Source organism: Megalops cyprinoides, chromosome 12 (genome assembly GCF_013368585.1).
Source record: "Megalops cyprinoides isolate fMegCyp1 chromosome 12, fMegCyp1.pri, whole genome shotgun sequence".
Classification (NCBI taxonomy): domain Eukaryota; kingdom Metazoa; phylum Chordata; class Actinopteri; order Elopiformes; family Megalopidae; genus Megalops; species Megalops cyprinoides.
The window spans coordinates 35,129,770-35,155,134 of NC_050594.1; the positions used below are offsets into that span (position 1 = coordinate 35,129,770).

Consider the following 25,365-nt stretch of genomic DNA (forward strand, 5'->3'; position numbering starts at 1 on the left):
CAGCAGCAGACAGAGGAGTCCAGAGTGAGTGCAACTGCGTCAGGGAGTGCGTCTGCGTCAGGACAAATATAGGTAAGAGAGGCAATAGGAAGTCCTACAACTGTTAACAGTATATTTGCCGATATGGTTTTAACTTTATTTAAGCAACCGTTCACGAAATTAAACTTTAGCTCGCTTGCGGTTGAACTGTAGCCTACGTCGGAATGTCGCAGAAAAACTGAAGATACCCGGTTGAGCTTTGATATTTCTTCATTTGGATTCGTCATCATGGAAGTCGAGTTATTAAAATAAAAAATTTGCAGCACAGTTTGCACTTCACAGTATTTTCGTTAAGTTTATGACAGTCCTACATGGTACCCTACTTTTATATGGGCTGTCCATTTTTCACATAAATGACTTATGAGCAAATGGGCTCCTAGAATCTCCCCGCAGCTTCAGAAAAAGTGTGGACACACAGGCTAGTTTTAAGGTTTGATATTTCATACTTTATGATGAAATGCAGCCTAAACGGTGTATCAATTCGCTTTATTTCTTACGCAGTGATTGCCATCGTTCGTCCGATAATTGAATGCTTTTGAAATAGCGATAGGCATCTGCTGCCTAGCCAAAATAAGATAACTAAATAAGAAATTTGCCCACAGCATCAATATTAGTTCTCTTTTAGTAGGCCCTGTCTCTCTCTCGTACACAGTCTCATTCGACCGTGCACACCCTCGCACACACGCTGCAGTTCAAATGTGACCCTCACAGATAATCTGTAATGCCAAATGTGGCCATTTTAGTTATTGTAATTTTAAGTTTATTTTTATCTTTGAGAAAGAATTTTCATTTGATCTTTTTGCTCTCTATTTACCTTTCTACATGAAAACATATGACTAAGTAAAGAGGGTTTGTAATTAAGTCCATGTTGTCACAGCCTATTTCTTTTCACATCGGAAAAAAATTAAAAGCATTCAAATATCGGCCTGAAATATTGGTTATCGTCTTTTTTGTCACAGATAATCATTATCATATCAGCCTTGAAAAAACCATATCAGTCGATGCCTACTTCCAAGCATAGAAGGCTGTCCTAATATATTTATGGTTTTTATTTTATTGCCAGTATTTGTTAAACACTTTAGATTAAATCAATTATAAAATCAGGTTTTTACTGACCTCTGTGTGGCAGTATGACAGTTTGCATTTCTGACCATTGAGACACTTCTCTCCCCAGGTCATCTATACAGCTGAGCTTTTCAGGTACTTTTCAGGTACAGCTGTTGCTCGCTGTCTTATGGTGAAGGAGGAAATCCTAATGTTCTCGCTTTTATTAGTCCTGTTTTGGATGGATCACTTTCAAAGAACTTTAGCAAATCAGGCTGATTAGATGTTGTCATCAGTAGTATTTGATGATATGTGAACAAACAACTTCCTTGCTAGTATTATGCATTCATTCTGGTATTTACACAGGATTGGCATCTATTTCCACTTGTCTACATACCTGTTGCATCTAGGGTTAGTCAATATAGTGTCAGCCGGGGTCAATTTGCCACAGCTTCAGGTATTTCTGACCTATAGCTATGATTGGTGAGTGGAAACATGACTCATGTCTTCTCTCTTCCTGTCTACCTGGAGACCCTAGAATGCATTGTGAGGCTGGCAGAGTCCATATCCCTCTGTTTGCACACAGATTGAATTCTACTAAATTTCTACTAAAATTGACACAAATTCTGCACAAAACACAAAATGTGCAGTGTATCTGTGGCTTAGCTAAACATGTGGAGGCTGATACATGATAAAGTAAACTTTTTTCAAAGAATGAGGAAAAGCGTGCTTTGCAAATGTAATTTAAGCAGGAGGGGTAGAGAAATAGGTGGATTGTGTATAGAGGTTAGTGAATATGGTTAAGAAACTGTGGAAGGGTTTCAGATTTGCCTGTATCTTTGATAACTCAACTGAATGAAGATGTTTTCTGTATGGATAACTAGTGTGTTAAAGGTTGAGCTATGGGCCAGAATACTGAACTTGACATTTTAGTGAAGTTACTCATTCAAATGTAGAAAATTTTCAAAGTTTTTTTTCCTGTAAACGGTCATATCTTTTGGATGGAAATAAAGGAGGCTTAAAATAGTTATGCTGTATTGTTTTGTAGGTGCCCGTGTGCTAGTTGAGTATGCTTGCATAATTTGCTAGCCCATCTCTGCAAAAATGTTTGTTCTGAATCCCATAATGAAATGTGCATGGAGCTGATCTGGGACTCTGTACAGGAAGTCTCCAGTGAAGTTACTAGATAAGAAGTAGTGAGAAGAATATGGTCCGGTTATTGAAAGGGGCTCCTTCTGAAAGTCCCGAGAGCCGGAGGTGTTTAACCCAGATTAGACTGGAGCAGCCAGAGGGCCCTTCAAAACAAAGACAAGTTCAAGACGGTTTCCTTAAGGATGTGTCAAGGGCAATCCAGACAAAAGAGGAATGTCTCCTTTAGCCAACCGATACGCATCTCAGCAGAGGCCGCACAACCCCGTTCCTTCCCTCACAAAGATCCTTTTCTATTGAGCTTAATGTGGCTACAGTGATTTAACAAAATATGTGACTATGGCAGTGGCTTATCTTAGCCTTAAGGGCATACTGCTATAACACCAGCACTGAGCGAGAGGCTCTGTGTGTGACAGCTTTAAAGGACCCGGCTCACTGAATAGGCATTGTATTTAGGGAATGCAAGACTTGTTGGAATGATTAATGTATATTCAGCCCCCCACTCATATCGGGCAAAGTTCCCCAGACAAAACCTTTGCTGAATTTTGATTTCTCACAAAAGACAAAGAGTTATTTTCCATTGATCCCCCCACCCCCATTTCCAAACAAGGCTACACCTCTGGGAACTACTCCCATTTCATTTCTTTATGTTTTTGATGCATTGTAAGTTGGTGGCTCTTCTTTTTTAACTATGATATATAAGAGACATGTCAAATCAGTCTCCAGTGTCCTGCACACTTGTTCCTCACAGAAGAGAGGGACTCTGGGATACAATAAATAAATAAACACACTTGTCTATGGCTAGCAGGAGAATGGAGGGCTCTGCAATGCCTCTCCTACTCTCTCTGGGGCAGAGGATTGGAGGTAATGCCACAGAATGGTAGCATTAATGAGATAAGCAGGTTGATTTATGCATTGACCTGTTCTGTGACATGGTTTCAATAACCCAAAGCTCAGTTTCGGTGCAAATGAGGTTTTACTCTTGCACTCAGTGTTCACTAAATTTACAGAATTCCAACATTTTATAGATATTTTCAAAAGTAATTGTTTTAAAAAGGATTGTATGTGAAGATCTAGAGGCAGCTGATGCAGTACTGAATTTTGGGAAAAAATACAGGCATTTATTCTCCTGTCCATGATTTGCCAACACCATTTCCAGAGTAAATGATTTGCAGGAAGACTTGATTTTGAGCACATGGCAAACCCAACACTTGTTTGATTGGGAGATTCGCTTCACATTCTGCTGCAGAAATTTGCCAGTGTAGCATTTTCCAGCTAATCTTCTGTTTGAATTTCTCCTTCAAGAAGTCAAAGGGCATGAAAATGAAGAAATGTGTAAGGTACCTCACCACTATTAATACAGTATAAGAGCTTCCTACCTAATACATAGTTACAGTTTAATTTGAAATATTAAACTGTACAAATAGGCCGTATTTAATATTGAAAGTGTACTCAAGATTAGCATGGCATTGAATGTCCTCTACTGAGTGTAGAGTGTAATGCACCAGCTACATTTCATGTGGGTTTTTTTTTTTTTTTTTTTACCAAATTTTGATTATGCAGACCCAGCCCTGAATAAACAACCTGTCAGTGCCAGTTATCCCCAAAATGACCGACACCTTAGGTCAAAATCTCCTGCTGTTTTGGCATGCCCAAGAAATAAAATCTCCAAAGGGTGCTGCAAATCTGCAAATTGTGAAGTGAAATGCCTGGTCAAGAATCAAATGGCTGCAATGAAATTCCGCTGTTATTGAACACACCCCTGGCGTGAGCTGTGAGAGGAGGTGGGCGTGGCCAGGGGGGGGGTAGCTGGGCTGATTGATAAGGAGCAGCTGCAGGTTATTTCTCACCAGCATGGCTGCTGCTCCTCATGTTCCTGCCACTTGCAGTGACTCCCGTAAAAAGGCAGCAGTCTGGATGACAGCACAGAACTTCGTCACACGAAGCCTGCAGCCTCATGCTCTCAAAGCGGTGGTGAGCGCTCCAAGATGGAGATTTACTTTCCCTCTTTGGTTAGAATTCTGCATTAGTGTTCAGCCAAGGAATCACCTCTGGTTGAGGAATGAAACAGCTAAAGCTAAAGAGTCTGATGTTTGTCGTCCCTTGGTTTCTGGCCCACATGGTGACCATGCCAAACACTTCACTAGACCTAATTTTACAAATATCACTGTTTTTTCACTTAAAATCATTGGACTGGATTTGGACAGTTTCAGGCATCATATGATCACACCACTCAATATATGAAATCAATATCACTCAGCATAGTTTCTTTGCAACATTCTGAGACTGTAAAGCAAATGGATCCCTGCTAGAAAGCAAAAGCAAGACCTAAGAGAGTTTCCCAGGCATTCTCCATCAGTGTAATGTGCAGTTACAGGAGGACAAGTAGATATGACCTGTTTCAGAAAGGTCCATTGTGGAGTAGGCAAATGGAAAACCAGCTCATTTTAAGGAAGGTGTCATTCACAGGGCCTGTGTTTTAGCCACAGAATGAGTCTGCCGGTGGAGCAGATCCTGTCTGGAGCACTTGGTTTGATTTACTTCTCTCTTTGTCCTTGCCATGCTGAATCTTTAAAGGAACCAGGGGGTGAATGAAATGAGGGGTCTTCAGGATTCTTCAGTTGTTAAGTGAGTTAATGGGGGTCAGTGAGATGAGTCTCAACACTACACATACAATACAAGAGAGAAATTCTCACTTCTCACCAAGTGGGTTGTGTAAAAAATAGGTCTTACTGGTCCTGATGGAAACTCTGTCTGTGAAATCCCTGTGAAATATGAGGGGGATACAGGGTGATTAGTTTAGTTATCCAGGACCACAGCACAAGCATTGGTGAGGGATTATAACCTACTGACATAGTATGTTTTGTAAGGCTCAAAACTGGTCCCGTGATTCAGAACCCATGGCCTACAGTGAAAGGTCTGCTGCCGCTACAGGTGAAGAGGCACTGATTGATCAGTTTCTGCAGGGTAGACTTCTGCATCACAATCCCTAACCCTTTCTAATTAATTTAGAAAACAAACAAACAAACAAAGCCATCCATAAAGTTACCCCACGAACACTTTCAATTAAATCCACATTAATGCCTTGCAAATCCAGGAGTTGGCAATCCATATCTCATAATGGAAGGACCAGGAGACAGTAACACTTTAACTCCTCCACCAATCATTAAAAAATTGGTTTTCCAGTAATAATGTGTTTTGATTTTGCAGTACAAATACCATGTATGAGGCCCAAATCAATTTACTAATTTAAAGCAGATGTGAACCAGCAGTGGTATTCTTTCACCTTGCACAGGAATCAATTGTAATTTTTTACAATTGAATCTAGTTTTTTTCTGTATTTTTATTCTCTCATCTTTGTGTGTTATAATGCATGAAGGTCCTGAGGCATCTCTGCAGTGTTGTTTACCTTGTTTGATTGTATTGTGTCACATTTTCTCTCAATACAATGTGTATATTTGATGTCTGGATGTGTGTGTATGTTTGTGTTTGTGTATGTGATGTATGTGTCTATTCATGTAAATAAATGTGTGTGTATCTATATAACATAGATACATCTTAAAGATTAAATAATCATACATTTATCTCATGCACATTTCTCAGGTTGAAATCATTAAAATATTTAGAAATGCATAAGTGTGCAGATTGAGAGATTGTTATATTAGAGCAACCAATTTGTCATCAGTGTGCCTTAAAATATCACATGCTCTGTGTTTCTTTTGGTTCTGTTTAGTATTTAGTACTGCTCGCACACATTCCTTCTGTGGAATGATTCCAGTGGTAATGGAGGACAGTTTAAATGCCGATTTACAGTTGGCAGCAGTTTTTCATAAAGATTTAGGTGGCTAAAACCTTTTTTTTGTTTAAGGATGAATTTAAGGGGATTGACACCAGTTTAAATACTGTACTGACTTCTGCCTATCTTGTTATAAAGTGGATTCTAATATAGTGATTCACCCTTGGTTACTCACTAATCCTTTGCAACAGAAAATATACAAATTAATAAAAAAAAGAAAGGCTTCTGCTTTATTTTTTTCCACAGTGGTAATCCCTGGAAATATGATAAATTGTTTTTGACACATTTCCCAAAAGGTAAATCAACATAGATGCACACATATTTTATTTCTTTTGTTTTGTGTACATGAAGGTCACCTCTAACTTCTAAAGTGTTTTAATATGAATTCTCTCTGATGTTGAAATATTGGAGACGGGGGAGTGGCCCATCACAGTAGCTCACGCTGTGGCCTTTTAATTGCAGTCTCCTTTTGTTCTCCTGTTTCTAATGATCAATGCACATTTTCCCACAGCCTAACACATCACACTCAATGATATGGAGAAATTTGAATAACTTTTCATTTCAGTTCTCATGGCATCTTTTCCAAACATTGGGTGGACTGTGGTGAGAGTGTGGTTTGTACCTGTTTTTGTTGACAATTGCAGGGAGGGACGATTGACAACCTGGAGGTTGACCCTTCTGAAGCCATTTCTTCTTATGTTACCATGTTAAGTGGAATTGTGTGACAGAAATGTAAACAGAGAGATCAACTGACACCCTTGAACAAACAACCCCCTTAAAGGCTGCGGTCATTCAACCCACCTGCATCACCTTAAAAACCGCACAACAGAGCTCACTAACACCAACAATACCACACATGACCTGATTTTCCTTTTTTGCGCTGATAGAGTTGACCTCAGACTTATAATTACACAAAGGGAGGTATCGTGCTGATTTGGGAATTACATTAATATCGCATGCAACAGCAGCGTGTTTGTTGTCATGAAATGCTGAGCATTTCTGACACTTTGACACTTGGAGAGCCACTGGAAGGAGCGCACTGCCATGTCTGAAGTGCATATGGCGGAGCAGATTCAAGGGAGACGAGGACATCTGTCTGAGAGCTGGACTGGGATCAGAGATTCACCCCGACGTTCCTCTCCACCCTCACCCAGCTCACTTTTTTAGGAAGAGGGCTCGCTCTCTCTTCAACCTCATGGTTTTAAGAATCATCAAAATTAAACAAACCTATTGCTAAACCAGAGGAGCACCCCATCCCTGATATATATATATATACATACATGCCCCAATGAAGCCTTCTCTCTCGTGCGTGAAATATGCAAATGTTTGCTCTTTTTCCACTGTTTAGTGAGTTTAAATATTACAAAGCATTTAATTATAAAAACTGGAGACAGACGCAGTCCTGGGACCATCACATAGAGAAATAAATGTACAATCAAAACTGCAATTACCTGCAGAATTTCGGGTAAACAGATCAGCAATCTCATAACAAACACAGGCTAGTTTGCATTCTGAAATGAATACAGTTAGATCCAAAGCAATTTCCTTTTATTTATCTTAGCTGCTGCGCATAAATAAAGCAAGGGCATTGAAGCAATTAGCATAATTAGACTGTGGTGGTCAGGCCCTATGTGATTTCCTCAGAAGCCTTGCTTAGATTTGTGTGTGTGCGTGTGTGTCTGTCTGTCTGTGTCCATCCCCCCACCCCCCATCTGTATTGCAAGAGTTTCTCAGCACTAGTGGATATGGCTTTGGGCATTTCTGTATTTCAAATTTGCATGTTGTCAGTTTGAAAGCCCCCCTGTGAAACCATCACATTGAGAAGCCCTCAAAAATAAGTCTTGGCCTTGAAATGGGTGGCTTCTGCTGCAACAAAGCCAAAGCAGAGTAACAACAGGGGCTGACCCATTGGCTTGCACACAGCTACCTGCTAAATGAATAAGTGCCTTACCTTCAAAGCAGAGCACGTTGTGGCTGCAGACCAAGGTCTCCGCCTGAAATGACCTCTGAATGCAGTGAGCTCTGTTTTACTCCCCCTAGAGGACTTCAAAGAGTATGACAATCTTAAACCTCATTGTTCCTTAGGACAATTCCTTAGTACAATGCCTCCCTACATTAGTAACTGTATTTTGACTTTTGAATCACCTGCAGTAGCCTACAGATACATTTCATGTTTGAAACTGGCTTCACAATCTGTCTGGAATAAGTCAACATGTGAGTACACACCTGAATGTTACAGCTAAGAAATAAATTTTATTTTATTCTTTGAGAGCAGCTACTTACATTTACTGTATATTATGTTACTGGAGCTTGAAATTAACTTTATTTTCAGAAAAAAAAGTACTTGAAAACAAAAACTTGAGGGAACTGGGAAAATATCGGAAGGTCAATGTCTGAAGTAGTTAGATATACACATCAGATATCCCTGGGTTTTTTGAGGTTTAAGTGCGCATACTGTGTAACTATCATTGGTACATTTGGGAAGGTCTAGATCCAATATGAAGTTACATGCAAACAATGCAAACACTGGCAATGCAACTTGTGGCTGCACTGTGTAAGGATAACTGTGAGGAGAAATATGAATCAAAAGTATGTGGAGGCAAACCTTTAAGCCAAACAAACCCTCAAGTATTTCTTATCTTAACCTTGTATGAAACCTGCATTAGTTCTTTGTATTTTTCTAATTTAGCAATGACTTTGCAAACAGAATCATTTTAAAATGAGATTTGTTTGTTAATGTGGTTAATCAAAATGTGATCTAGCACTGTGTATAAGTGTGATTAAAATCATGATTAATCCAGATTAGTTTATTTTATTCAACAGATTAATTTTGATTAACATTTTAATCATTTGACAACCCTAATAATGTCATTAGTATTGTGAATTGATCTTAATTTGTGTAATCACTGCAGGGTGGTGTTGCTGCTGTTGTGTAGTAGAGGCCTCCAACTTCCACAACATCACAAATTGTTGGTCATTGAAATTAATGGAAGTATTATATGAGGATTTTAAGAAATGCATGCCAAAATTTGTAACTCAGAAGGACCATTGTGGTTAAATTGAACTCCCCTAAAGTGCTGCACCAGAAAGTTACAAACCTGGGTCTCCTGTTCCTTAATCCTACCTCCTTTTGTTGCATTTTGAATGAAGTATTTCGGTGCCAGGGATGATCTTACCAGCACTGTGTCACCCCACCACCATTAGCCACAGGTAGGTGATTAGATAGGACTCAGAACATATGTGAAATCTAAAGTGCAGGACATCTGTCCACAAACCCCTTCCACCGCTAGGGCCGGGAATCTGAACAAATCAAGCGCTCTCGTCTAATGATTTAATCAGCCCTGCTCCCCATAAAGAAACAGGAGATTTGACTGGAAAAGAATGTGAATTATGTGGAAAATATCCCCTTTTTTGCTGCCTATCCTCTGAGCGACCTTTATTATTATTTTTAATCTTCCTCAGGCTTTGTGTTTTCCATTTTGCTATTACAGGTGAGTCTCCCTCTGTGGCCATCAATCCGCCTCTGTTTGTTTGTGCAAGGGCGGATCACTTTATTAAGCCTGTCTTTAAAACACATAAGCTTTCAAATTATAATTAATCCTCTTAGGGTTTCACCAAATCCCTTTTTAACCCCCAAATTAGAATTTGAGGAAATCTTTTTCCCCCTTCCTTTTCCCAACTCCTGAAGCACGTGAGCATGCTCGGCAGCTGCAGAATGGCACCGTAATGCAATAAAGTGCCATTACGTGGGGTAGCTTTCTGCAGAGATAAAGTGACTGTAGTCTGCTCTCTTCTGTTTTTTTCCCTTCACCCAGATATTATTGTCTAGTGCAGTCACCCCAAGGTGACTGTTATCACTTAATTAAATCCGTGCACGCGGGGTGGAAGAAACAACATTGTTGGCTGGTCACCCCGAGGAACTTTCCTGAGCACAACAGTCTCCGAATGAGAACCAACCCACTGGCTGCTCTCCCTCTCCCTCTCTCTCTGTCTGTCTTTCACTGTTTCTTTATCCTCTGTCTTCTCTCTCCCTCCTCACTCTTTCTCTCTCTCAGGTTCCAGAATGTCTGGATCATATTTGTCCCTGGTGTTCTCTCTTCCATGCCCTGGAAGCTGAGGAAAACGCAATGTACTAACTGGGGTTTGTCGATGAATGAGAGGAAATGATAAAGAAAGTGATTCTCTTTGAAAGGAAAGGCAACATGTGGTGACATCTTAATGGCTGATTTTTGCCTTGTTTGTCTTCACTTTACAGATACCCTGTCTGGGAACATACAGTGTAGAAGCCATGACTTATATCAAAGCACTAATTAATGTCCTGCATATGGCACATATGTAATGTACAGACTGCTGTTTTGCACTCTCTTTGTTTGTTTTAACCCAAATAAATATAAGAAGCACTGGATATCATGAGCACAGATGTATTTAACCTCAATATGGACAGGTGTTTAATTATTTCTGGTAGAACGGGCATGTTTTGGGCTGAACATTTATCAGTTTTTTAAATATTTTCATTTGATCCATTGAAAATATTTTTAGGGGCAGGGCACGGCAGTGTTTACCCAGTGTTCATTGGGACATTGAGTGACTGTGTTGGGTGTGGAACTGAGCTGTGGTGCTGAGCGTTGCAGTGTTGCAGGAGTGTGCCATGTTCCAGATTGTGCTGGAGTGACTCGGATAGCCCTCATAATAGAACGACACCCTGTGACAGGTGCTCTAAACGGGGCCAATAAATATGTCAGGGTGGCATAAGCAAAAAATTTCTCTTTTCTCCAGCGCAAGCACAGAACAAAATTATTATAATAACTGTGGAGTAGTTTGAAAAAGACCTCAAACGGGGGATAAGATGAGGGAATTGAACATTGCTTCAGCCCATCAGCAATTCCAATAAATAAATCAATACACTGTGTCCGTATTTGCACATTTCTACATGACTTGTCAGCTCCAGAATTGACTTCAATGGAAAATATTCCTCACTGCTCTCTTGGCAATTTAGAAGTTCTGATAATATCTCTTTTGCTCTCCTCATGTTCTCTCCCGATTCTGAATTCATCCTCATACATCCAGCTTGAACCCCTCATTGTAAATTTAAGTCATTTGCGAGGGAATGATGAGACTGTAATTGTCCTGGCCATTGCTATGATTTGTATGTTGAATGGGAGGATCCAGTAAATCTCTCAGCAGCGAGTCGCAGCCGAGACGCAGTGTAATAACAAGGGTCGTTTCTCCTGTTTGTCCGGAGCCAAGGCCAGGAGCATCTTTCGGTAAGATGTGCTCATGGTGCGTGCTGATTTGTTGTACCCCGCCGGAGGTGTTAATTGCAGCGATTGCTCTTTAGCGTTGGGAGGGCTGTGCGAACATGTGGCAGACCCTCGGCCAGCTGCCCGCCATCGCTTGGCCTCCTCCCGGCCTCCTCCCGATTTGTCTGACCTAATAGTTAATGGTATGTTAATAGTCACCGAGCCCCATTTACGCTGCTCTCCGCTGGGTTTGCTCATTCTGATGTGCTTCCCCACAGTCGGGGCATGGTGGAGATGGATGTTTGCAGTGGACGGGTGTCCTTCAAAAAATGCCACGCTCACCCTCTTCCTCCGTCCCAAAAGTACCACTTTGAGGAGCACAGTTGGTGCCTGTCTCTCTCACTGGAAAAGCTGGCAGCTGTAGCCTGGGACACATGTGTTAGCTAATTCCAGTGGTTTAGCTGTTTTTTTTACTGAATAAGCGCATGGCTGACATCAAAGCCTGGACGCATAGCACTTGCAGTCTCTCACTGCGGCCAAGTGATGTCCCTCTTATGTTCCTCCAGATTCAGGGTTTGTTTCAGAATGATTTCTCAACCCTCTGTATGCCATGCAAAAAGCACTTCCTCTCTGAGCAGTCTGCACACTGAACCTCTTGGCTATTTTCTGTTTCCCACTTGGCTATCAGCTCGGCTGTTTACAGTCAGACTTGCCAGCAAGGCCGCCCCTGCAGGTTGTTTGTGGCGAACAAGAAGCAGAGGCTAAAGGCAACGGAATATTCCAAGTGGAGCCCCCTTGGCAAGTTCACCTGCAGAGTCAGCGCACTGGCCTCGGGGGATTGGTGGTGTTCCCGCCCGTTATCTTACAGGATGACAGTGCTGCAGGGACAACATTACGGCGACAGCTCATCACTGAGCCTCCTGGCACGGTGGATGTTTCTGCATAATGGGGCCTCTGTCTTCCCATAATGCCATGCGCATCACACCCTATCAGACCTGTCTGAAAGGCCACAGAAGTTTATTTTGGCAGGTAATGCTGCAGGCATATGCAATAACAGACATAGCCCATTAACTAGCTCATGTTTGCATTGATGTTGATGTATTAATTGTATTTGACACAACGACTGAAAAGTCCATTTCTGTTTTGTTTTTTTTTTTTTTTACCCTTTTTTGCCACAAATTCCACTGCCTTTAGATGTGGACATTAGGGAGACAGAGGCGGGCAGAGGTCATATGTGCTGCTGTCCAGCTGCAGTGCTCTGGCTGCTGGGGGAAAGTCCATCCTCCCATTTTCTGTATGTAGCATCTTTTAGCTTCATAATCTAACACCAGCCTGCTCACTGTACAGAGCACTTATTTTGATTTGTAGCGTCCGATTGCATCTCGGGCTGCTTATCTCTTCCGGCTGCAAGTAATGGGTTTACAGTGAGCAGGAGAACACGCATCTGCGTTTGGGGAGAAAGCGCCTGAGATCACAGTGTTGCTGACAGCTCGGATCCAAATCTAAAGCCCACCCCCCCTCCCCGTGCCACTCTCCAGCTGTGAAATCAGGGTCAGAGGTTAGTGATGCTGTCGAGACGGGGGGGAGGGGCCAGTGGGGAGTCTCTCACCCGACGACTGGGCTTGGCCGGATCGTGTGTGAAATCCAAAGGTCTTGCAGAAGCGTAGCTGTTTTAAACAAATGAGATTAAAAAAACATCTTAATATAACCCTTTTTTTCCCCTGCAAAAGTGTGTTTCCGTGGTGATTTATTACGCGTTTTACACAGTGGTTAGCCTGTAAACAGAGGCCGTTTATCATGGCAGAAACTCGCTCCCGTGAAGGGACACTCTCCCGAGACTTGCCACTCCTGAACTGCAGATTCTTCATGTCTGAAAAAAGAGCAGGAAAGACAGGAAGAGATGATTGGAAACTAGAGAAAGGTGCTTTCCAGGAGCCTCAACTGACAGGCAGGGTAGGGCCTGAGGGGGATATAGGTATCCATTTATGTACCTGAACAAAATTGTCCCTCTGCAACACTTTGTGGGTGAAGGGTCTCCCCACTGGGAAGCTGAGGGAGGGTATCCCATTGAAGAGGAAAAATAAACCAATGGAAGAGACTTGGAAGATCTGCTGGAATGGGGTCTACTCAGCTGGAAAATGGGAGATGAAGCCGCCAGGCTTGTTTCAACAGAAGGAAACTTTCTTTGCAGTTGTGTGTTGTCATACATCCTTTGCCACAGGGAGATGTATACACTAAAACAAAACAAATGGCAGAATATTATACATTTTTGTTTAGTGACTTTTTGACAGACTTGTCATCTTGAGTTCATCACATGATTTACATTAATTCACAGCCCTGAGCATGTTTGCTCTCTCTGTGTTAAATGCTCTAAATGTCTTTTTCACGGCTGATTTCTGTTACATGCATAGTTACAATAAGTTACAATAAAGAGTTTCAACAAGGGATTTAACACAAAACATACATGAATCACTTAGCATGAATGTTGCCATAAAAATGAAAGAGAAAAACAAAAAACAATAGTATCAAATTTTTAGCTTAACAAGTTTAACAAATCTTGTCAACTCATGTACCTAAAAGACTAGGAAGATTTATTAAATCTGTACTGTTTCTTGGTAGCTTTACAGTTCAACCCAAGGATATGTGGCTATTTAGTATAAACAAGCAAAGGAGCTAGATACATAGCTGGCTTACTGACTGGCTAAGTGACAATAGACTGCCTCGTTTAAGAGCTGGGGAAATGCCTGTGGATTTGGGTGTTGGATTGCTGGAAAATTGTAGCTACCTGCCAGCAGTTACAGCAGTTATGATAAAGCATCTAGACAAGCACACAACATTCATTTTACCTCTAACAGTGTAATGGACAATAGGATATAATCAGTTAATCAACTTGTAATTCTATTCCTCTGCCATTACTAGACATTACTGGCTTCCCAAGAAGCTGAAGTGTGCCATGCAGCAGCCACTGCTTTTACATGCATTTTGGAAATATGTTTATTTCTCTGTATGCTGCAGCTTATTTAGAAAGGGTTTTGCATGATATTTGTGTATTGATAGTCATACTGTTTTGCTCTTGGAGGTGTCTGAGTCCCATTAGCATGTAATGCGCTTCGGCCCCTCAGCTCTCCTTCTTATATCCCCAGTCTTTGTGCCTTTCGCAGATTCATCCTTCCTAGAACTGACGCAGGCGTCTGGCTTGTTAAGCATCCTAAGTTATCATTGTAACCTTGAAGCTAGGCCAGAAACTGCTGTGTGTCTAAGTTGATATCCTTCCCTTATGAGATATGCACTGAAACATTGTACCATATAAAATTATCGCCTCTAGCGCACATTGAGAATTAATGTGCTCGATCATAGTTTCTTGTTTATTTTTTTCCCCCCTAAAGAAAATATCAGCTGTTCTGACAGCCTTTGAAAAGTTGTAAACTCTGGAGGCAGAGCCTCAACAAGGCAAGGCCTGCCCCAGCCCCTGATGGCCACACGATTACAGCTTCACTGCACCATTTGTTCATTTTAAAAGTACACCTGGAATATTTTTCTTGAATGTCAGAATCAATTATGGTAGTTTTTTGTGTGTTTGGTTTCCCTTTGCATCCGCTACGCTACTTAAACGGCAAAAAACCTATTTATGTAGCCTGCAGTTTAAAGGAAAAAACATGCAAAATGGAAGTAGAAATTAATTACCTCTCTTTCTCTCTCTCTCTCTTTCTCTCTCTCCCTCTCTTTCCCTCTCTCTCTCTCTCTCTCACCATTCACCTAAAAACAGTCTGAATTTATGAAAGGAAACAGTTTTGAAAAGTTCCCTTTGAGTGTGGAGGGAGCAGGTATCGCTGTGTAAATTCGATTTGCATGCTTTTTCACACGACACCACCCAAAGCAAAGTATTTGTCTCCCTTCTCTGACGCTGATGACAACTGACAAACACGGATGCGATTAGTGGTGTAACGTAGAGCAGGACAGAGAGCATTTATGCTGGCAGATGTGTGCTCTGGGAGGCTGGCTGCAGCAGGCCTCAGTGGGAGTTTGTGTTGTCAGCTGCATATCAGCTCACTGTAAACAGCCTGGGGCTGCAGTGCTTTATCGACGGGAGGAGACCAGCTCTCCCCGCACCAGCTGTTGCTCCTTTAAAGTCGGAAATAAACGGGGGAAAGAGAGGTGGGAATGCCATCGTGTGAGGCGTGGTGTAATCCTCATTTTCATAAAAAAGGTGATCAGATCAGCGGTGACATTGTGCACAATGCCTTGTTTTGCCGCTGAAAAGCCTTTGTTCACGCACCCCCCTTACATTTTGTATTTACTCCTTTCTTTCGCGATTGGCCTGTGGTTAGCTGCCCCTGCAGATTATCTGAGCCGGTGGGGGACAATATGTAATTAACCCCTCTGACCTCAGTACCTTAATTGATGTCTGCTGGAAGCTGGGTTCAGACTGCCTTAGCTTGCAGTGGCCTCTGTAGTCGGAAATAGTTGTACAACATTTGGATTTAAAAAAAGACTTGCTTTAGTGTTACACTTCGGAGGCAATAAAGCCTTGTTTTCAGATCGTATTGACGTTATTGTTGTTCAGGCAGATGCTCTTATCTAGAATGACTTCCAGCACAAGGGAACAAAAGTGTATCCATCTAAGTTAAATAAGCAGATTAAATATCAGATTAGACTTTTAAGACATGAAGATATTTTGGTTTGGTACAACTGTGGATTGAATTTATTTGTTTTCAGATTTTTGGATGCAGTGGTTGTGTTTGTTGCTGATTATGTTTGGAAAATATGTGTTTTCAGGACTGGCTTAATGGCATGTGACTCTGAGGAGTGGTTTTGCTGTTGCTGTGAAATTGAGTGCCATCCAGATTGCTGTCAAAAACTCTTGTTTGTTGATAGAGGTTATATGGCACAGGCCTGTGGAGTTACGGGAGGTAACAGATGAGCCTCTACATTTGTATTGCATTTCAGTGTATTGCGATGTCATAGGCCACAAACACACTGAACTTATTACAAGTATTATATATAACAATTCTTTTTCCTTAATAATAAATCTTCTGTGTATAAACATAATTTTTCAAGCTTAAATATGTATATATATATATATATATATATATATATATATATATATATAATAACTGGTGTTAAACATCACAAGTTGGCAACAGTAGGTAGTGGTCCCACCAGGAAAGCCCTGAGGGCCGCCTACCTGCTGTAGTCTCTCCCTCAAATGTTCCCTCAACCCTCTCTCCTCCCTTTTCTTCTCTCCCACAGTCCCTGGACGGATTTGTATTTGCACTAAACAAGGAGGGGAGGTTTCTGTACATCTCGGAGACAGTGTCCATATACCTGGGCCTCTCACAGGTGAGTACTGCAGAGGCTTCCATCTGTCAAATTGTTGGGCAGTGGGGGTGGGGAACAGACAAATTAGTCCCAGTTTACAATTACACAGGCTCATTGCTTTCTGTCTTGATTTGTGCCCCCCATGCTGCATATTTAAACAGAGGGTATTTTTCATGTCAGTGTGCTAACTGGCCTCTTGCTTCCCATTGGCCGTTGTCCAGCGCATGTCAATAAACAGCCCGATCTCTGAGGTCCAGCAATGGTGAGGAATGACCTTGAGTTGTCTAATGGCTCTATTCAGCCCTCGCCTGTCTCCAGGGGCAACAGGAGGCAGACAACTATGGCCACTTTTCCCAGACTTGGCTTGTTTTGGTGATCAGGGTAACCTCGCTAAATAGAGTGCCGGTTATTTGCGCTGAGATGAAGGCTGTTAAGTCCCTGGGAGACTAAAAATTCAAGTTTATATTTCTCTAAGTCTCAAAGAGTTAGACCTGTTGGACACATTTAATGTACATATAGGCAGTTTCTTTGGCTTCATATACACTATGTTTGAAGCATCTTCTGAGCCTCTAGCCTTATACATTTACCATTTGTGCATGTGGGTACAAACACAGTACATATGACTTGCATGAATAGCACGATAGATCTCAGACTTTCTATGGGGATCAAAGCAAACTCTTTGTTTTTACTAAATTAAATCTGATAAATCATTGAGCACACAAATTGCGCAGCTGAAATTAATTTTGTATTAATTGATTAATGATTTTTATCAAATAATTGATTAATTGTAAAATAAGTCCCCTAAGCCTTGGAAAGTGCATTGGAGTTATCTCCCAGTTTGTGTTATCTGCAGTGGGTAGAGGTCTCAGTCTGCGTCGATAAAGTGCAAATGGAGTCAGTTGTAGGGTCCCCGGTTTGAGTTAGCTGTATCATCTAATGAGCATGCACAGATAACCCTCAGGTTCTTAATTGCTGTGAACAGGGTAACACTGAGTTAATTTGACCAGTGACAGGAAAAAAGATATTTGTGTACAGCATTGAAATTATTGAAGATTACTTTTCGTAGTTAATTAGATCAGTTTTTAAGCCTTTCAAATAGACAAGGTTATGAATTTTTTGGTGGCAGACTATCTAAAGCAGATTTATGTAAGAGGATTTTCACCCTCTGTCTTTTATTCAGTGTCTGGAAATTCTGCATATCAAACATAATGTTAATGAAGTCATTAGTTAGACTTGGACTGTAATTAAAGTCCCTCCCTCCAAAAAAGTTTTGTGATTCTTTTTATTAAAAGTTAATGTCTTTGAGCTGTTACATGATTATTACGGCTTGCCAAAATAGGGAAGACAGGTGGTCCTTGCCCAAAGCATTCTCTTGAGCATTGGTTGTAGAATATATTGAATATCCTGTACATGGTACACCTGCTGAAGGAATAAGGTACACAGCAGTGTAAAGTACTCTTTCAGAAGAGTGTCTGATCATCAGCGCTAGTTTTTTTTTTTTTGATTTTGCTGTATTTTGTGAGCATAAAAGCATACTAGTTTAGAGGCAGAGATAACTACAGAAATCTTTTCCAGGGCCTGACATGGATGAAACAGACCAGAGAACTCCATTCACAGCTCTTTGAAAACAAGATCTTTTTAAAGAGTAGGGGTTTTTAGAACAATGAATAACTGATTTCTCAGGTGAAGCATTTCAGCGCCATGGTCTATGATTGTACTAATTGATGATTATATTGAATATGAAATTTTATGAGAGGAGGACAGCAACTGCCTTCCTCACTGTGATTGACAGCTGAGATTGACATTTAGGAAGCATATCTACCTAGAGATGTGTGAATGCAAGAGGACAATAGTGTTGAGGCTCTAGGAAATATACAGCATATATTAAAAGTATGGAGGTATTTATTACAAAAAAGAAATATAGGAAACTGCAGGTTTGATACCATTTGGATAGATTTTATTATGCCAACCCTTTGGCAGATAATGCCTTGGTCTGGGTAAGCACAAAATAATTAAATACAGAATATTTTTTGTATTTCTATTATTGTGACTTGCCATTGTGTGAGCAGTGGGAGTTGTTGGTAATGTGTTGGTGTGGAATGCATGATGTAATGGTTAGCTGGAATGGCAGGCTCTGCAGGGAGGCTGTTGGACCAGAGACGCGGTGCATTCACAAAGCCCTGTGGGGTTCGTACATCTCTGAATGTGCGCCTCCTTAAAGCAGCTCAGCTTCTGCAATGCTGCCAGGCTAATGAAGGTTTAACAGTGTGTATGTGCCATTCATGCTCTCCCAGCACCACAGAGAGGATTTCCTCAGCATTCAACTATGATATAAATCTTTTTGACCTTCTATGGGCTTTGATTGTTTTCTCTGTGTAGCGTTTAATATAGCCTGTACTAGAATTGCACATCTTCTGTCCACTAAAGGTGCTGGTGATCCAGGAGTAGGACCCCTAAATCTCTCTGTTTGAGGTGCCAGGTCTGACACGTCAGCTGCCTGCTCTGTAATTGAGATGTGTATGTTTGCTTTGTATAACAGATGGCAGTGTGTGCTTAGGCTGATAGCTAGGAAAATAATAATTGCATTATTCTGGCCAACAGAATATTAGCTTTTGGATTTTGGCCATTTCAGCCAGCGCCCCTGCCAGTAGAGCATATGCACTTGCATGGACTGAATATCCAAGGAAATTGATGCATCTGGAATACTGCGACCATCTGAGTTTTCATCTGTTCGAGAGAGACAGGCTTTAACCCATTACAAGCACGAGGCAGGGAGAGCTGAAGTACAGCGAGCACTGCGGGAAGCGCGTGTAACGTGCCATATGTTCCAAGCTCTTATTCTACTTTGTTTACATGGCACAAAACATGCAGGCTTGCCATTCTGATTTAGCCTTTGGATTTTTTCCCAGCCCTCTCCCTGTTTGTGTGACAAAAGTTGCTCTCCCCCATGGAACAAGCCCTCACTTTTATTCAGGAAGGACACCAGTCAGACCACTGCGCCCCACTTTGTGACTTTTTTTCCCCCACAATCCACATATCCACCGAAAGGCCTTTTCAATTGCAGGGCTGGAATTGAATATAGACATCTGCTGGGCTTTAAGTGACAGGCCTCTGTGTGTGCCGAGGGCAATGTGAAAGCGGCCAGGAGACCAATCCCTGCTCCCCTTCCTCTCCAGAGGGACCGGACAGCCCGCAGTGGCTCCCAGAGGATCCCCAGCCAAGTGGCACAGAGAATATTGAATCCATTAGCATTAATGGCGCCTGTCTGAATGTCTGATCACATCTTTGAGGGGAGCTCAGTGGAGCTGATCCACAGTGCGGCGTCATTTCTGTGATCCCAGCAACCGCCTTTTAAAAGCACGGCAAAATTGGCCACCTGCACCAGCTCACGGCATCCACACGCTTCTGGTCTGTGTCAGGGCGAGGCAGAATGGTGGTGGCCGAGCATGACAACAATACTGCAGTTTGGCATACGCTTCAAACGCCCGGTCAGGAAACACTGAAGCACATTGGTTATTCCGCTGGGCTCTCCAAACTGTGGGACATCTTCGGTTGAAATGACTCCCATCGTCAAAGTGAAGACAGAGGCAGCCAACTTCTTCAGCCCCCCCACCAAATGCAATTAAAAACAGTCTAAGCACGGCAGCATGGCACTCTCTGATGCAGGTGACAGATTTCATATTTTAAAATAGCACATCCTGGTGACAGAGCAGCCATAATACTAAATGGATAATAAGCATTGTTTTATTTATGATGTCGTGGCGAATGAGGGTCACCATTTGCATGTGAGCTCAGAGTGGTGATAAAGCTGGAGGGGGTAGGAGCAGTGAGCAAGAGGAGAGGGGGCGAAGATAGGTCACGTTTAATTGCACCACCTCTGAGAACCGGCCTGCCCCTTCAGGCATCCAAGCCAGGAAAGAGAATGAGCTGTCATTCTAGACAGTGGTGAATGCCATCATCCTCCACGTCTCCCTGCAAAAAAAGCACCACTTTTATGTGTTTAATGGCTTTTTGATGCATAATCGATGAAACTTCCAAATTATGTATGTAGGAAGCCCGGACCCTGATCAGAATGGTGCTACATCTCATATAGTTTATGTAAGATCCAGTCCCCCACCCCCACCACTGTGTTTATTTTACATTCTGTTTAAAGAATGTCAGAAGAAAATATTTCTCAAGTTATTTCCTACAAAAGATTAAAAACACAATAGACTCTTTAAGCATGTCCTATTTATTTAATTCCTTTTTATAATAGTAAAACAAGACTTTAGAATACATTTTCCCGTTCATTAAATAAACCAACAGATAAAGTCTGTTGCAGAGGGGTTGGGGGTAGGAGGGAGGGTGCGTTTTCTATTCAGCGGGGGTTTGCAAACAACAGCGAAGAACACAATTGGGGGGGGGGTTTGGTGGGGGAGAAATGATTCACCAGCGCTACAAGGCATGCGGAAAACATTATCAATTCACAACATTTAAATTGATAAATGCTCAGAGGCAAAGACTACAAGGGCACTTTGAAAAGCAAATAGCGACCTAGTGAAGAAATTGATTTTTTCCCCCCGAAAATGACTGCATGATGCATCATTTGACTGCACTCTGTCCAAGTGCTTGACAGAGATAATCTCAGCAATCCCACGGGTGACCTTATCGTGCGCGGCAGGGCAGCTCTGTCTGTGCCTGCCTTTGTGCATGTCAAGGTTTCTCTGGGCAGGATCCTTTGGGGAGGAAAAGTTTCCTGCCTCTCCATCTTGATATCGAACCAACGTGGCTGGTGAAAGGCAGAGAGAGGAGGGAAAAAAATTTGAAAATCTGAAAGTCAACAAGCATCTTAATAATTGGATGAATGAAAAATTATAAATAGATTTGCAGTCGATTGTTTACCTCGGCCATCGTCATGTTGTAGAGCGAGGCAGAAATGAGCACTAAATATGAAAGAGCAGTGGAGAGCTCTGGAGGATTCCACAGGATGGTGTCGATGGGGTAGGGAAACATGAGGGAAGATGGGCACTGGGAGTGGGTGCTCAAGGTTACAGAAAACTATTGGAGCAGCTTTGACTTGAAATGAGATAAATGAGCTGTATGAGATATATGTGTGTGTGTATATATAATTTATGTCAGATCAAGTTTGGTCAATTCGTTTGGTCAAGTCGTTAGGAAGGTGTTTAGTGAATGTGTGCTTCAAGAGAAATATTTTTCTTTTTAAATACCTATCAACACACACACACATATATATGCATATATAAAATGGATGGTTTCTTTCTTTTTGGTTCTCCTCAACCACAGCTCTGTATGAAAGTATTCCATTGCACGTGTCATGATCGAGTAATATCATAACATAGACAAGAATCTTTATTAAGCACTGTAATTTATAGAAAAGTTGCTAAATTCACAGTGGAGCACTTCAGCTATTTGTACTACATAAACCCTCCAGGTGATATGTTTTGGCTTTTAGACTCTCCAACCTGCAGGGGGCATGTGTGTTCACAAGGATCTATACTAACAAAGTTTTTACAAAGAAGGGTCTATTTTTTGTTTTCCCAGCTCTTGGTGTGCCTGTCTTAAAGTTAGTCTCTTTAGTGTGCTGTTTTTAGCATAGCCACACCAGTCACTTATGCTGCTGGTGTCCTCTACTGGATAGATTTGCTCATTGTTGCAAAAGCAGCAAACTATTTCTGCTCAGTACTACCCTAGTGAAAATGTTTGTGTCTTTTCCAGCAGATAAAAAGCATTTCTGCTCAGTTTTTCTGTAAATTATTTATGTATTTATGTATTATGTATTTATGTATGTCTTTGGATTTGAAGAAAATATGTCATCAATGCAATTATAAAAGTTGCTCCTTTTTTGGATCTTTCCCATCCAAAGTCCCATGCACGGTTGTGTAGGCTTAGATGTGGTAGAGCATTTATTTACATCACAATGGTGTTTGCCATAATGCGTTGAATGGGTCTGTCATGATGTGCCTGGTAAGCCTGCTGGGCCTCGATAAGGGGACATGCTGTGAGCCTCTGCTGAGATTTGGCATAGTCCTGGTAAATGGGCAGTGTTAATGGGGCCCACAATGGTTCATCCTTTGGTAGTAGATTATGATTAGTCATCCCTGTGTGGAGATCCTGCAAGCATCTTCACAGCTGCAAGGATCTTCACTGCTGCATCATCAATGGACAAGAGCTCAGTGGCCCTGCAGAGATCCACGTTCATTGTGTGACAGCATGTTTGATCTGCTGACACAACTGTAGGAGAGGAGACATTCACCTGTTGGCGAAACAGAGTGGGCTGCTCTCACCAGTGCATCCCAGCAGGCTGTGCTGCTCGCGCCTTATCATACGAACCGCTCTTTTGATAACCTTGTTTAATGCATAGATTCATTTCCATCCCTCAGATCATCTTCAGACTGATATGGCTGCTCCCATTTCAGATCTCCTTCAGTTATTATTAGTGTTTGAAGGCAGGCCTGGTCGATAACATCTCCACTGCTCTGATGTGGTGCATTTCTCCCTCACACCCTTTTTCACTCCTCATATTTGGAATGAAAACATATCAGCCTTTAAATGAAGATCTTGGATTTTTTTTTTTATTTCTTGTACCACCCCCCTCTTTCTTTTTTTCCAATGTGTTCCTTTCAAATCATTTGCGTTTCATAGATGGGAACTGAAATTAAACATGCTGCAAAGTCTTCTTACATCCGGTTAAATGAGTGCTGATAAAGGACATGTGTAAGGAGGGGTGCGGCAGCAGGATCCCAGCCTGTGAAATAACACTCAGAGACTAACGCAGTCTGACAGCCTTTTGATGCTGCTGTGTAAACATATGAATCAAATGAGACAACAGGCTGTAGCAGGGATCACCCAGCATTACATTCACTGCAGCGGAATCCTAGTCACTCGCTGCTGATTAGATGAATTATAGCACAGGCTGTTATTGAATGAGACCATTTTTGTTTTTATTTATGTATTTATTTTATTTTTTAGTCAGACACTGCTGCAATTCAGACTGATAAGAGTGGGATTCTCTGATCGCAAATGGTCTGTTAACAGCAAATGGCTGTTACAGTTCACAAAGATCAGTTTTGCCTAATAAATAGCTGGTTGACCATTTGGCAAGCAGCCTGACCGCATCTCCTTCGCCAGCCCAGCTCTACTTCGATTCACATGGTGATTCTGCCAGGGAGACAAGCGCTCTTATGGGAAGATTTGCAGCTATCTCACTTGACAGGAAAAAAAAGGGAGAAGAGGGCACCTGGCACTCAAGGCAAACTCAAAAAGTAGGATTTACTGCAGCATTTTAATTTAATGTTGAATGTCGGACATATAAAGAGATCAGTGTCGTGCTGGAGCTGGAAATTTAATGCTTTTTTATTGGAGGGCCCTTGCATGGGGAAGCAGGCATCACTGGAGTGGCTTGGCAAGGGCCAGTGGGTTGGGCTTTGGTGGACAGACAAATGGGGCGGCACCCCCAAGGATGGCTCATATTTCATTTCTCTGATGGGGCGCTGTAGGGTGACACAAGTCGTGCTGACCTTCTTTCTTTGGCTGCTACGAGTGTCATTTAGGCACAGTGGCGGAGAGGACGCTACAGCTAGCAGCCATGTGGAGTGGGCTGTGCAACCAATAAGACAGAATGTGCTAGATGTCAAGTATGAGCAAACTAAGAAAAGAATGAATGTTCATACCAACAACTGGGCAGACAGAAGTATGCTACCTGATGAAAATGTTGTCGAAATATTGATTTAAGTGTGGTATGTGACAGTGGGAAATGAAGGCTTTGTGGAGCAGTAAATCAGTGGCCCTACAGGAAGATTGTGGTCTTGCTTAAAAAGTGTCATGTAGATGGCTCCGGATTATTGGGTAGAACAAGCCCTTATACTTTAAAAAGTCTCCTAATTGATATTCTTACTGTGAACTTTACGTGTCCAACTTTTTAAGTATGAAATAATTAAATCATAATCCTGTTTTATTGCTGAAAAAAGGGTTTGTGTCTATATTTTCCATGCATTTATGTGGATATTTGGAACTTGACACACCACGACATTGTAAAGAATGAAAGTTAATTTCATCATCCCAATATCTAAGCCTAAAGACTAAAATGCAGCTTACCGGTTTGAATTATGCATTACTAAATTTATTCAAATGATTCACTTGGAATTGCTGCTTCCTGGAGGTCCTTTGTCCATCACATGTCCAACAGTCAAATAGTTTGCTGCGGTAAATTGGTTTCTCTCTATTCCTTTTTTATTTCCACCCACGTCACATGTTGTTATTGTCATTTGAACAGCAATGTGGAGCTGTTTACAGTCAACCTCAGGGTCACAGGATCAAGAGTCATGTTCGTCCTGGGACTTTGCTGTGCACTTGCCTGCTGCTAATATCCCTGGAGCAGAGTACTCTATCTTAGCTGCCCCTGCAAAGCCCTTTCTTGCATTTTCTAGAATTGGAGCACTCCATATTATCCTGCATTAGGGTCAGCAGCTGAAATATTTTAATAAATAATCACACATTTGCTCACAAATACATCTGTCAGGTCACTTTCAAAACCATTAAAAAACTGAACCAAAGGGCCTCTTCCATTTTCTCTCAGGAAACTCTTCTCTCCACACAAGAAAAATAAATGAACACCCAGACAGACAGATTTCACCTCTTTCTTTAAGAAATGTTATTCATTAAGAGCAGTAATGCAGTTTCTGTCTTTGGGACCAGGCGATACACTCAGGTAATAACCTTTTAGCAGCAGCCTGGTTGACACCTTAGTCTCGCATTTCCACCCAGATGCAGGGAAAAAAT

At 41.7% G+C, this 25,365-nt stretch overlaps 1 protein-coding gene across 1 annotated transcript in view; it reads left to right on the forward strand.

The window, feature by feature from the left end:
• The window catches only part of LOC118787344 (neuronal PAS domain-containing protein 3), a 272,979-nt gene that overhangs the window by 170,557 nt on the left and 77,057 nt on the right, over nucleotides 1-25,365 (forward strand). The window contains 1 exon segment of the mRNA XM_036542873.1: nucleotides 16,519-16,608. Coding sequence (XP_036398766.1) covers nucleotides 16,519-16,608 — 90 coding nt within the window.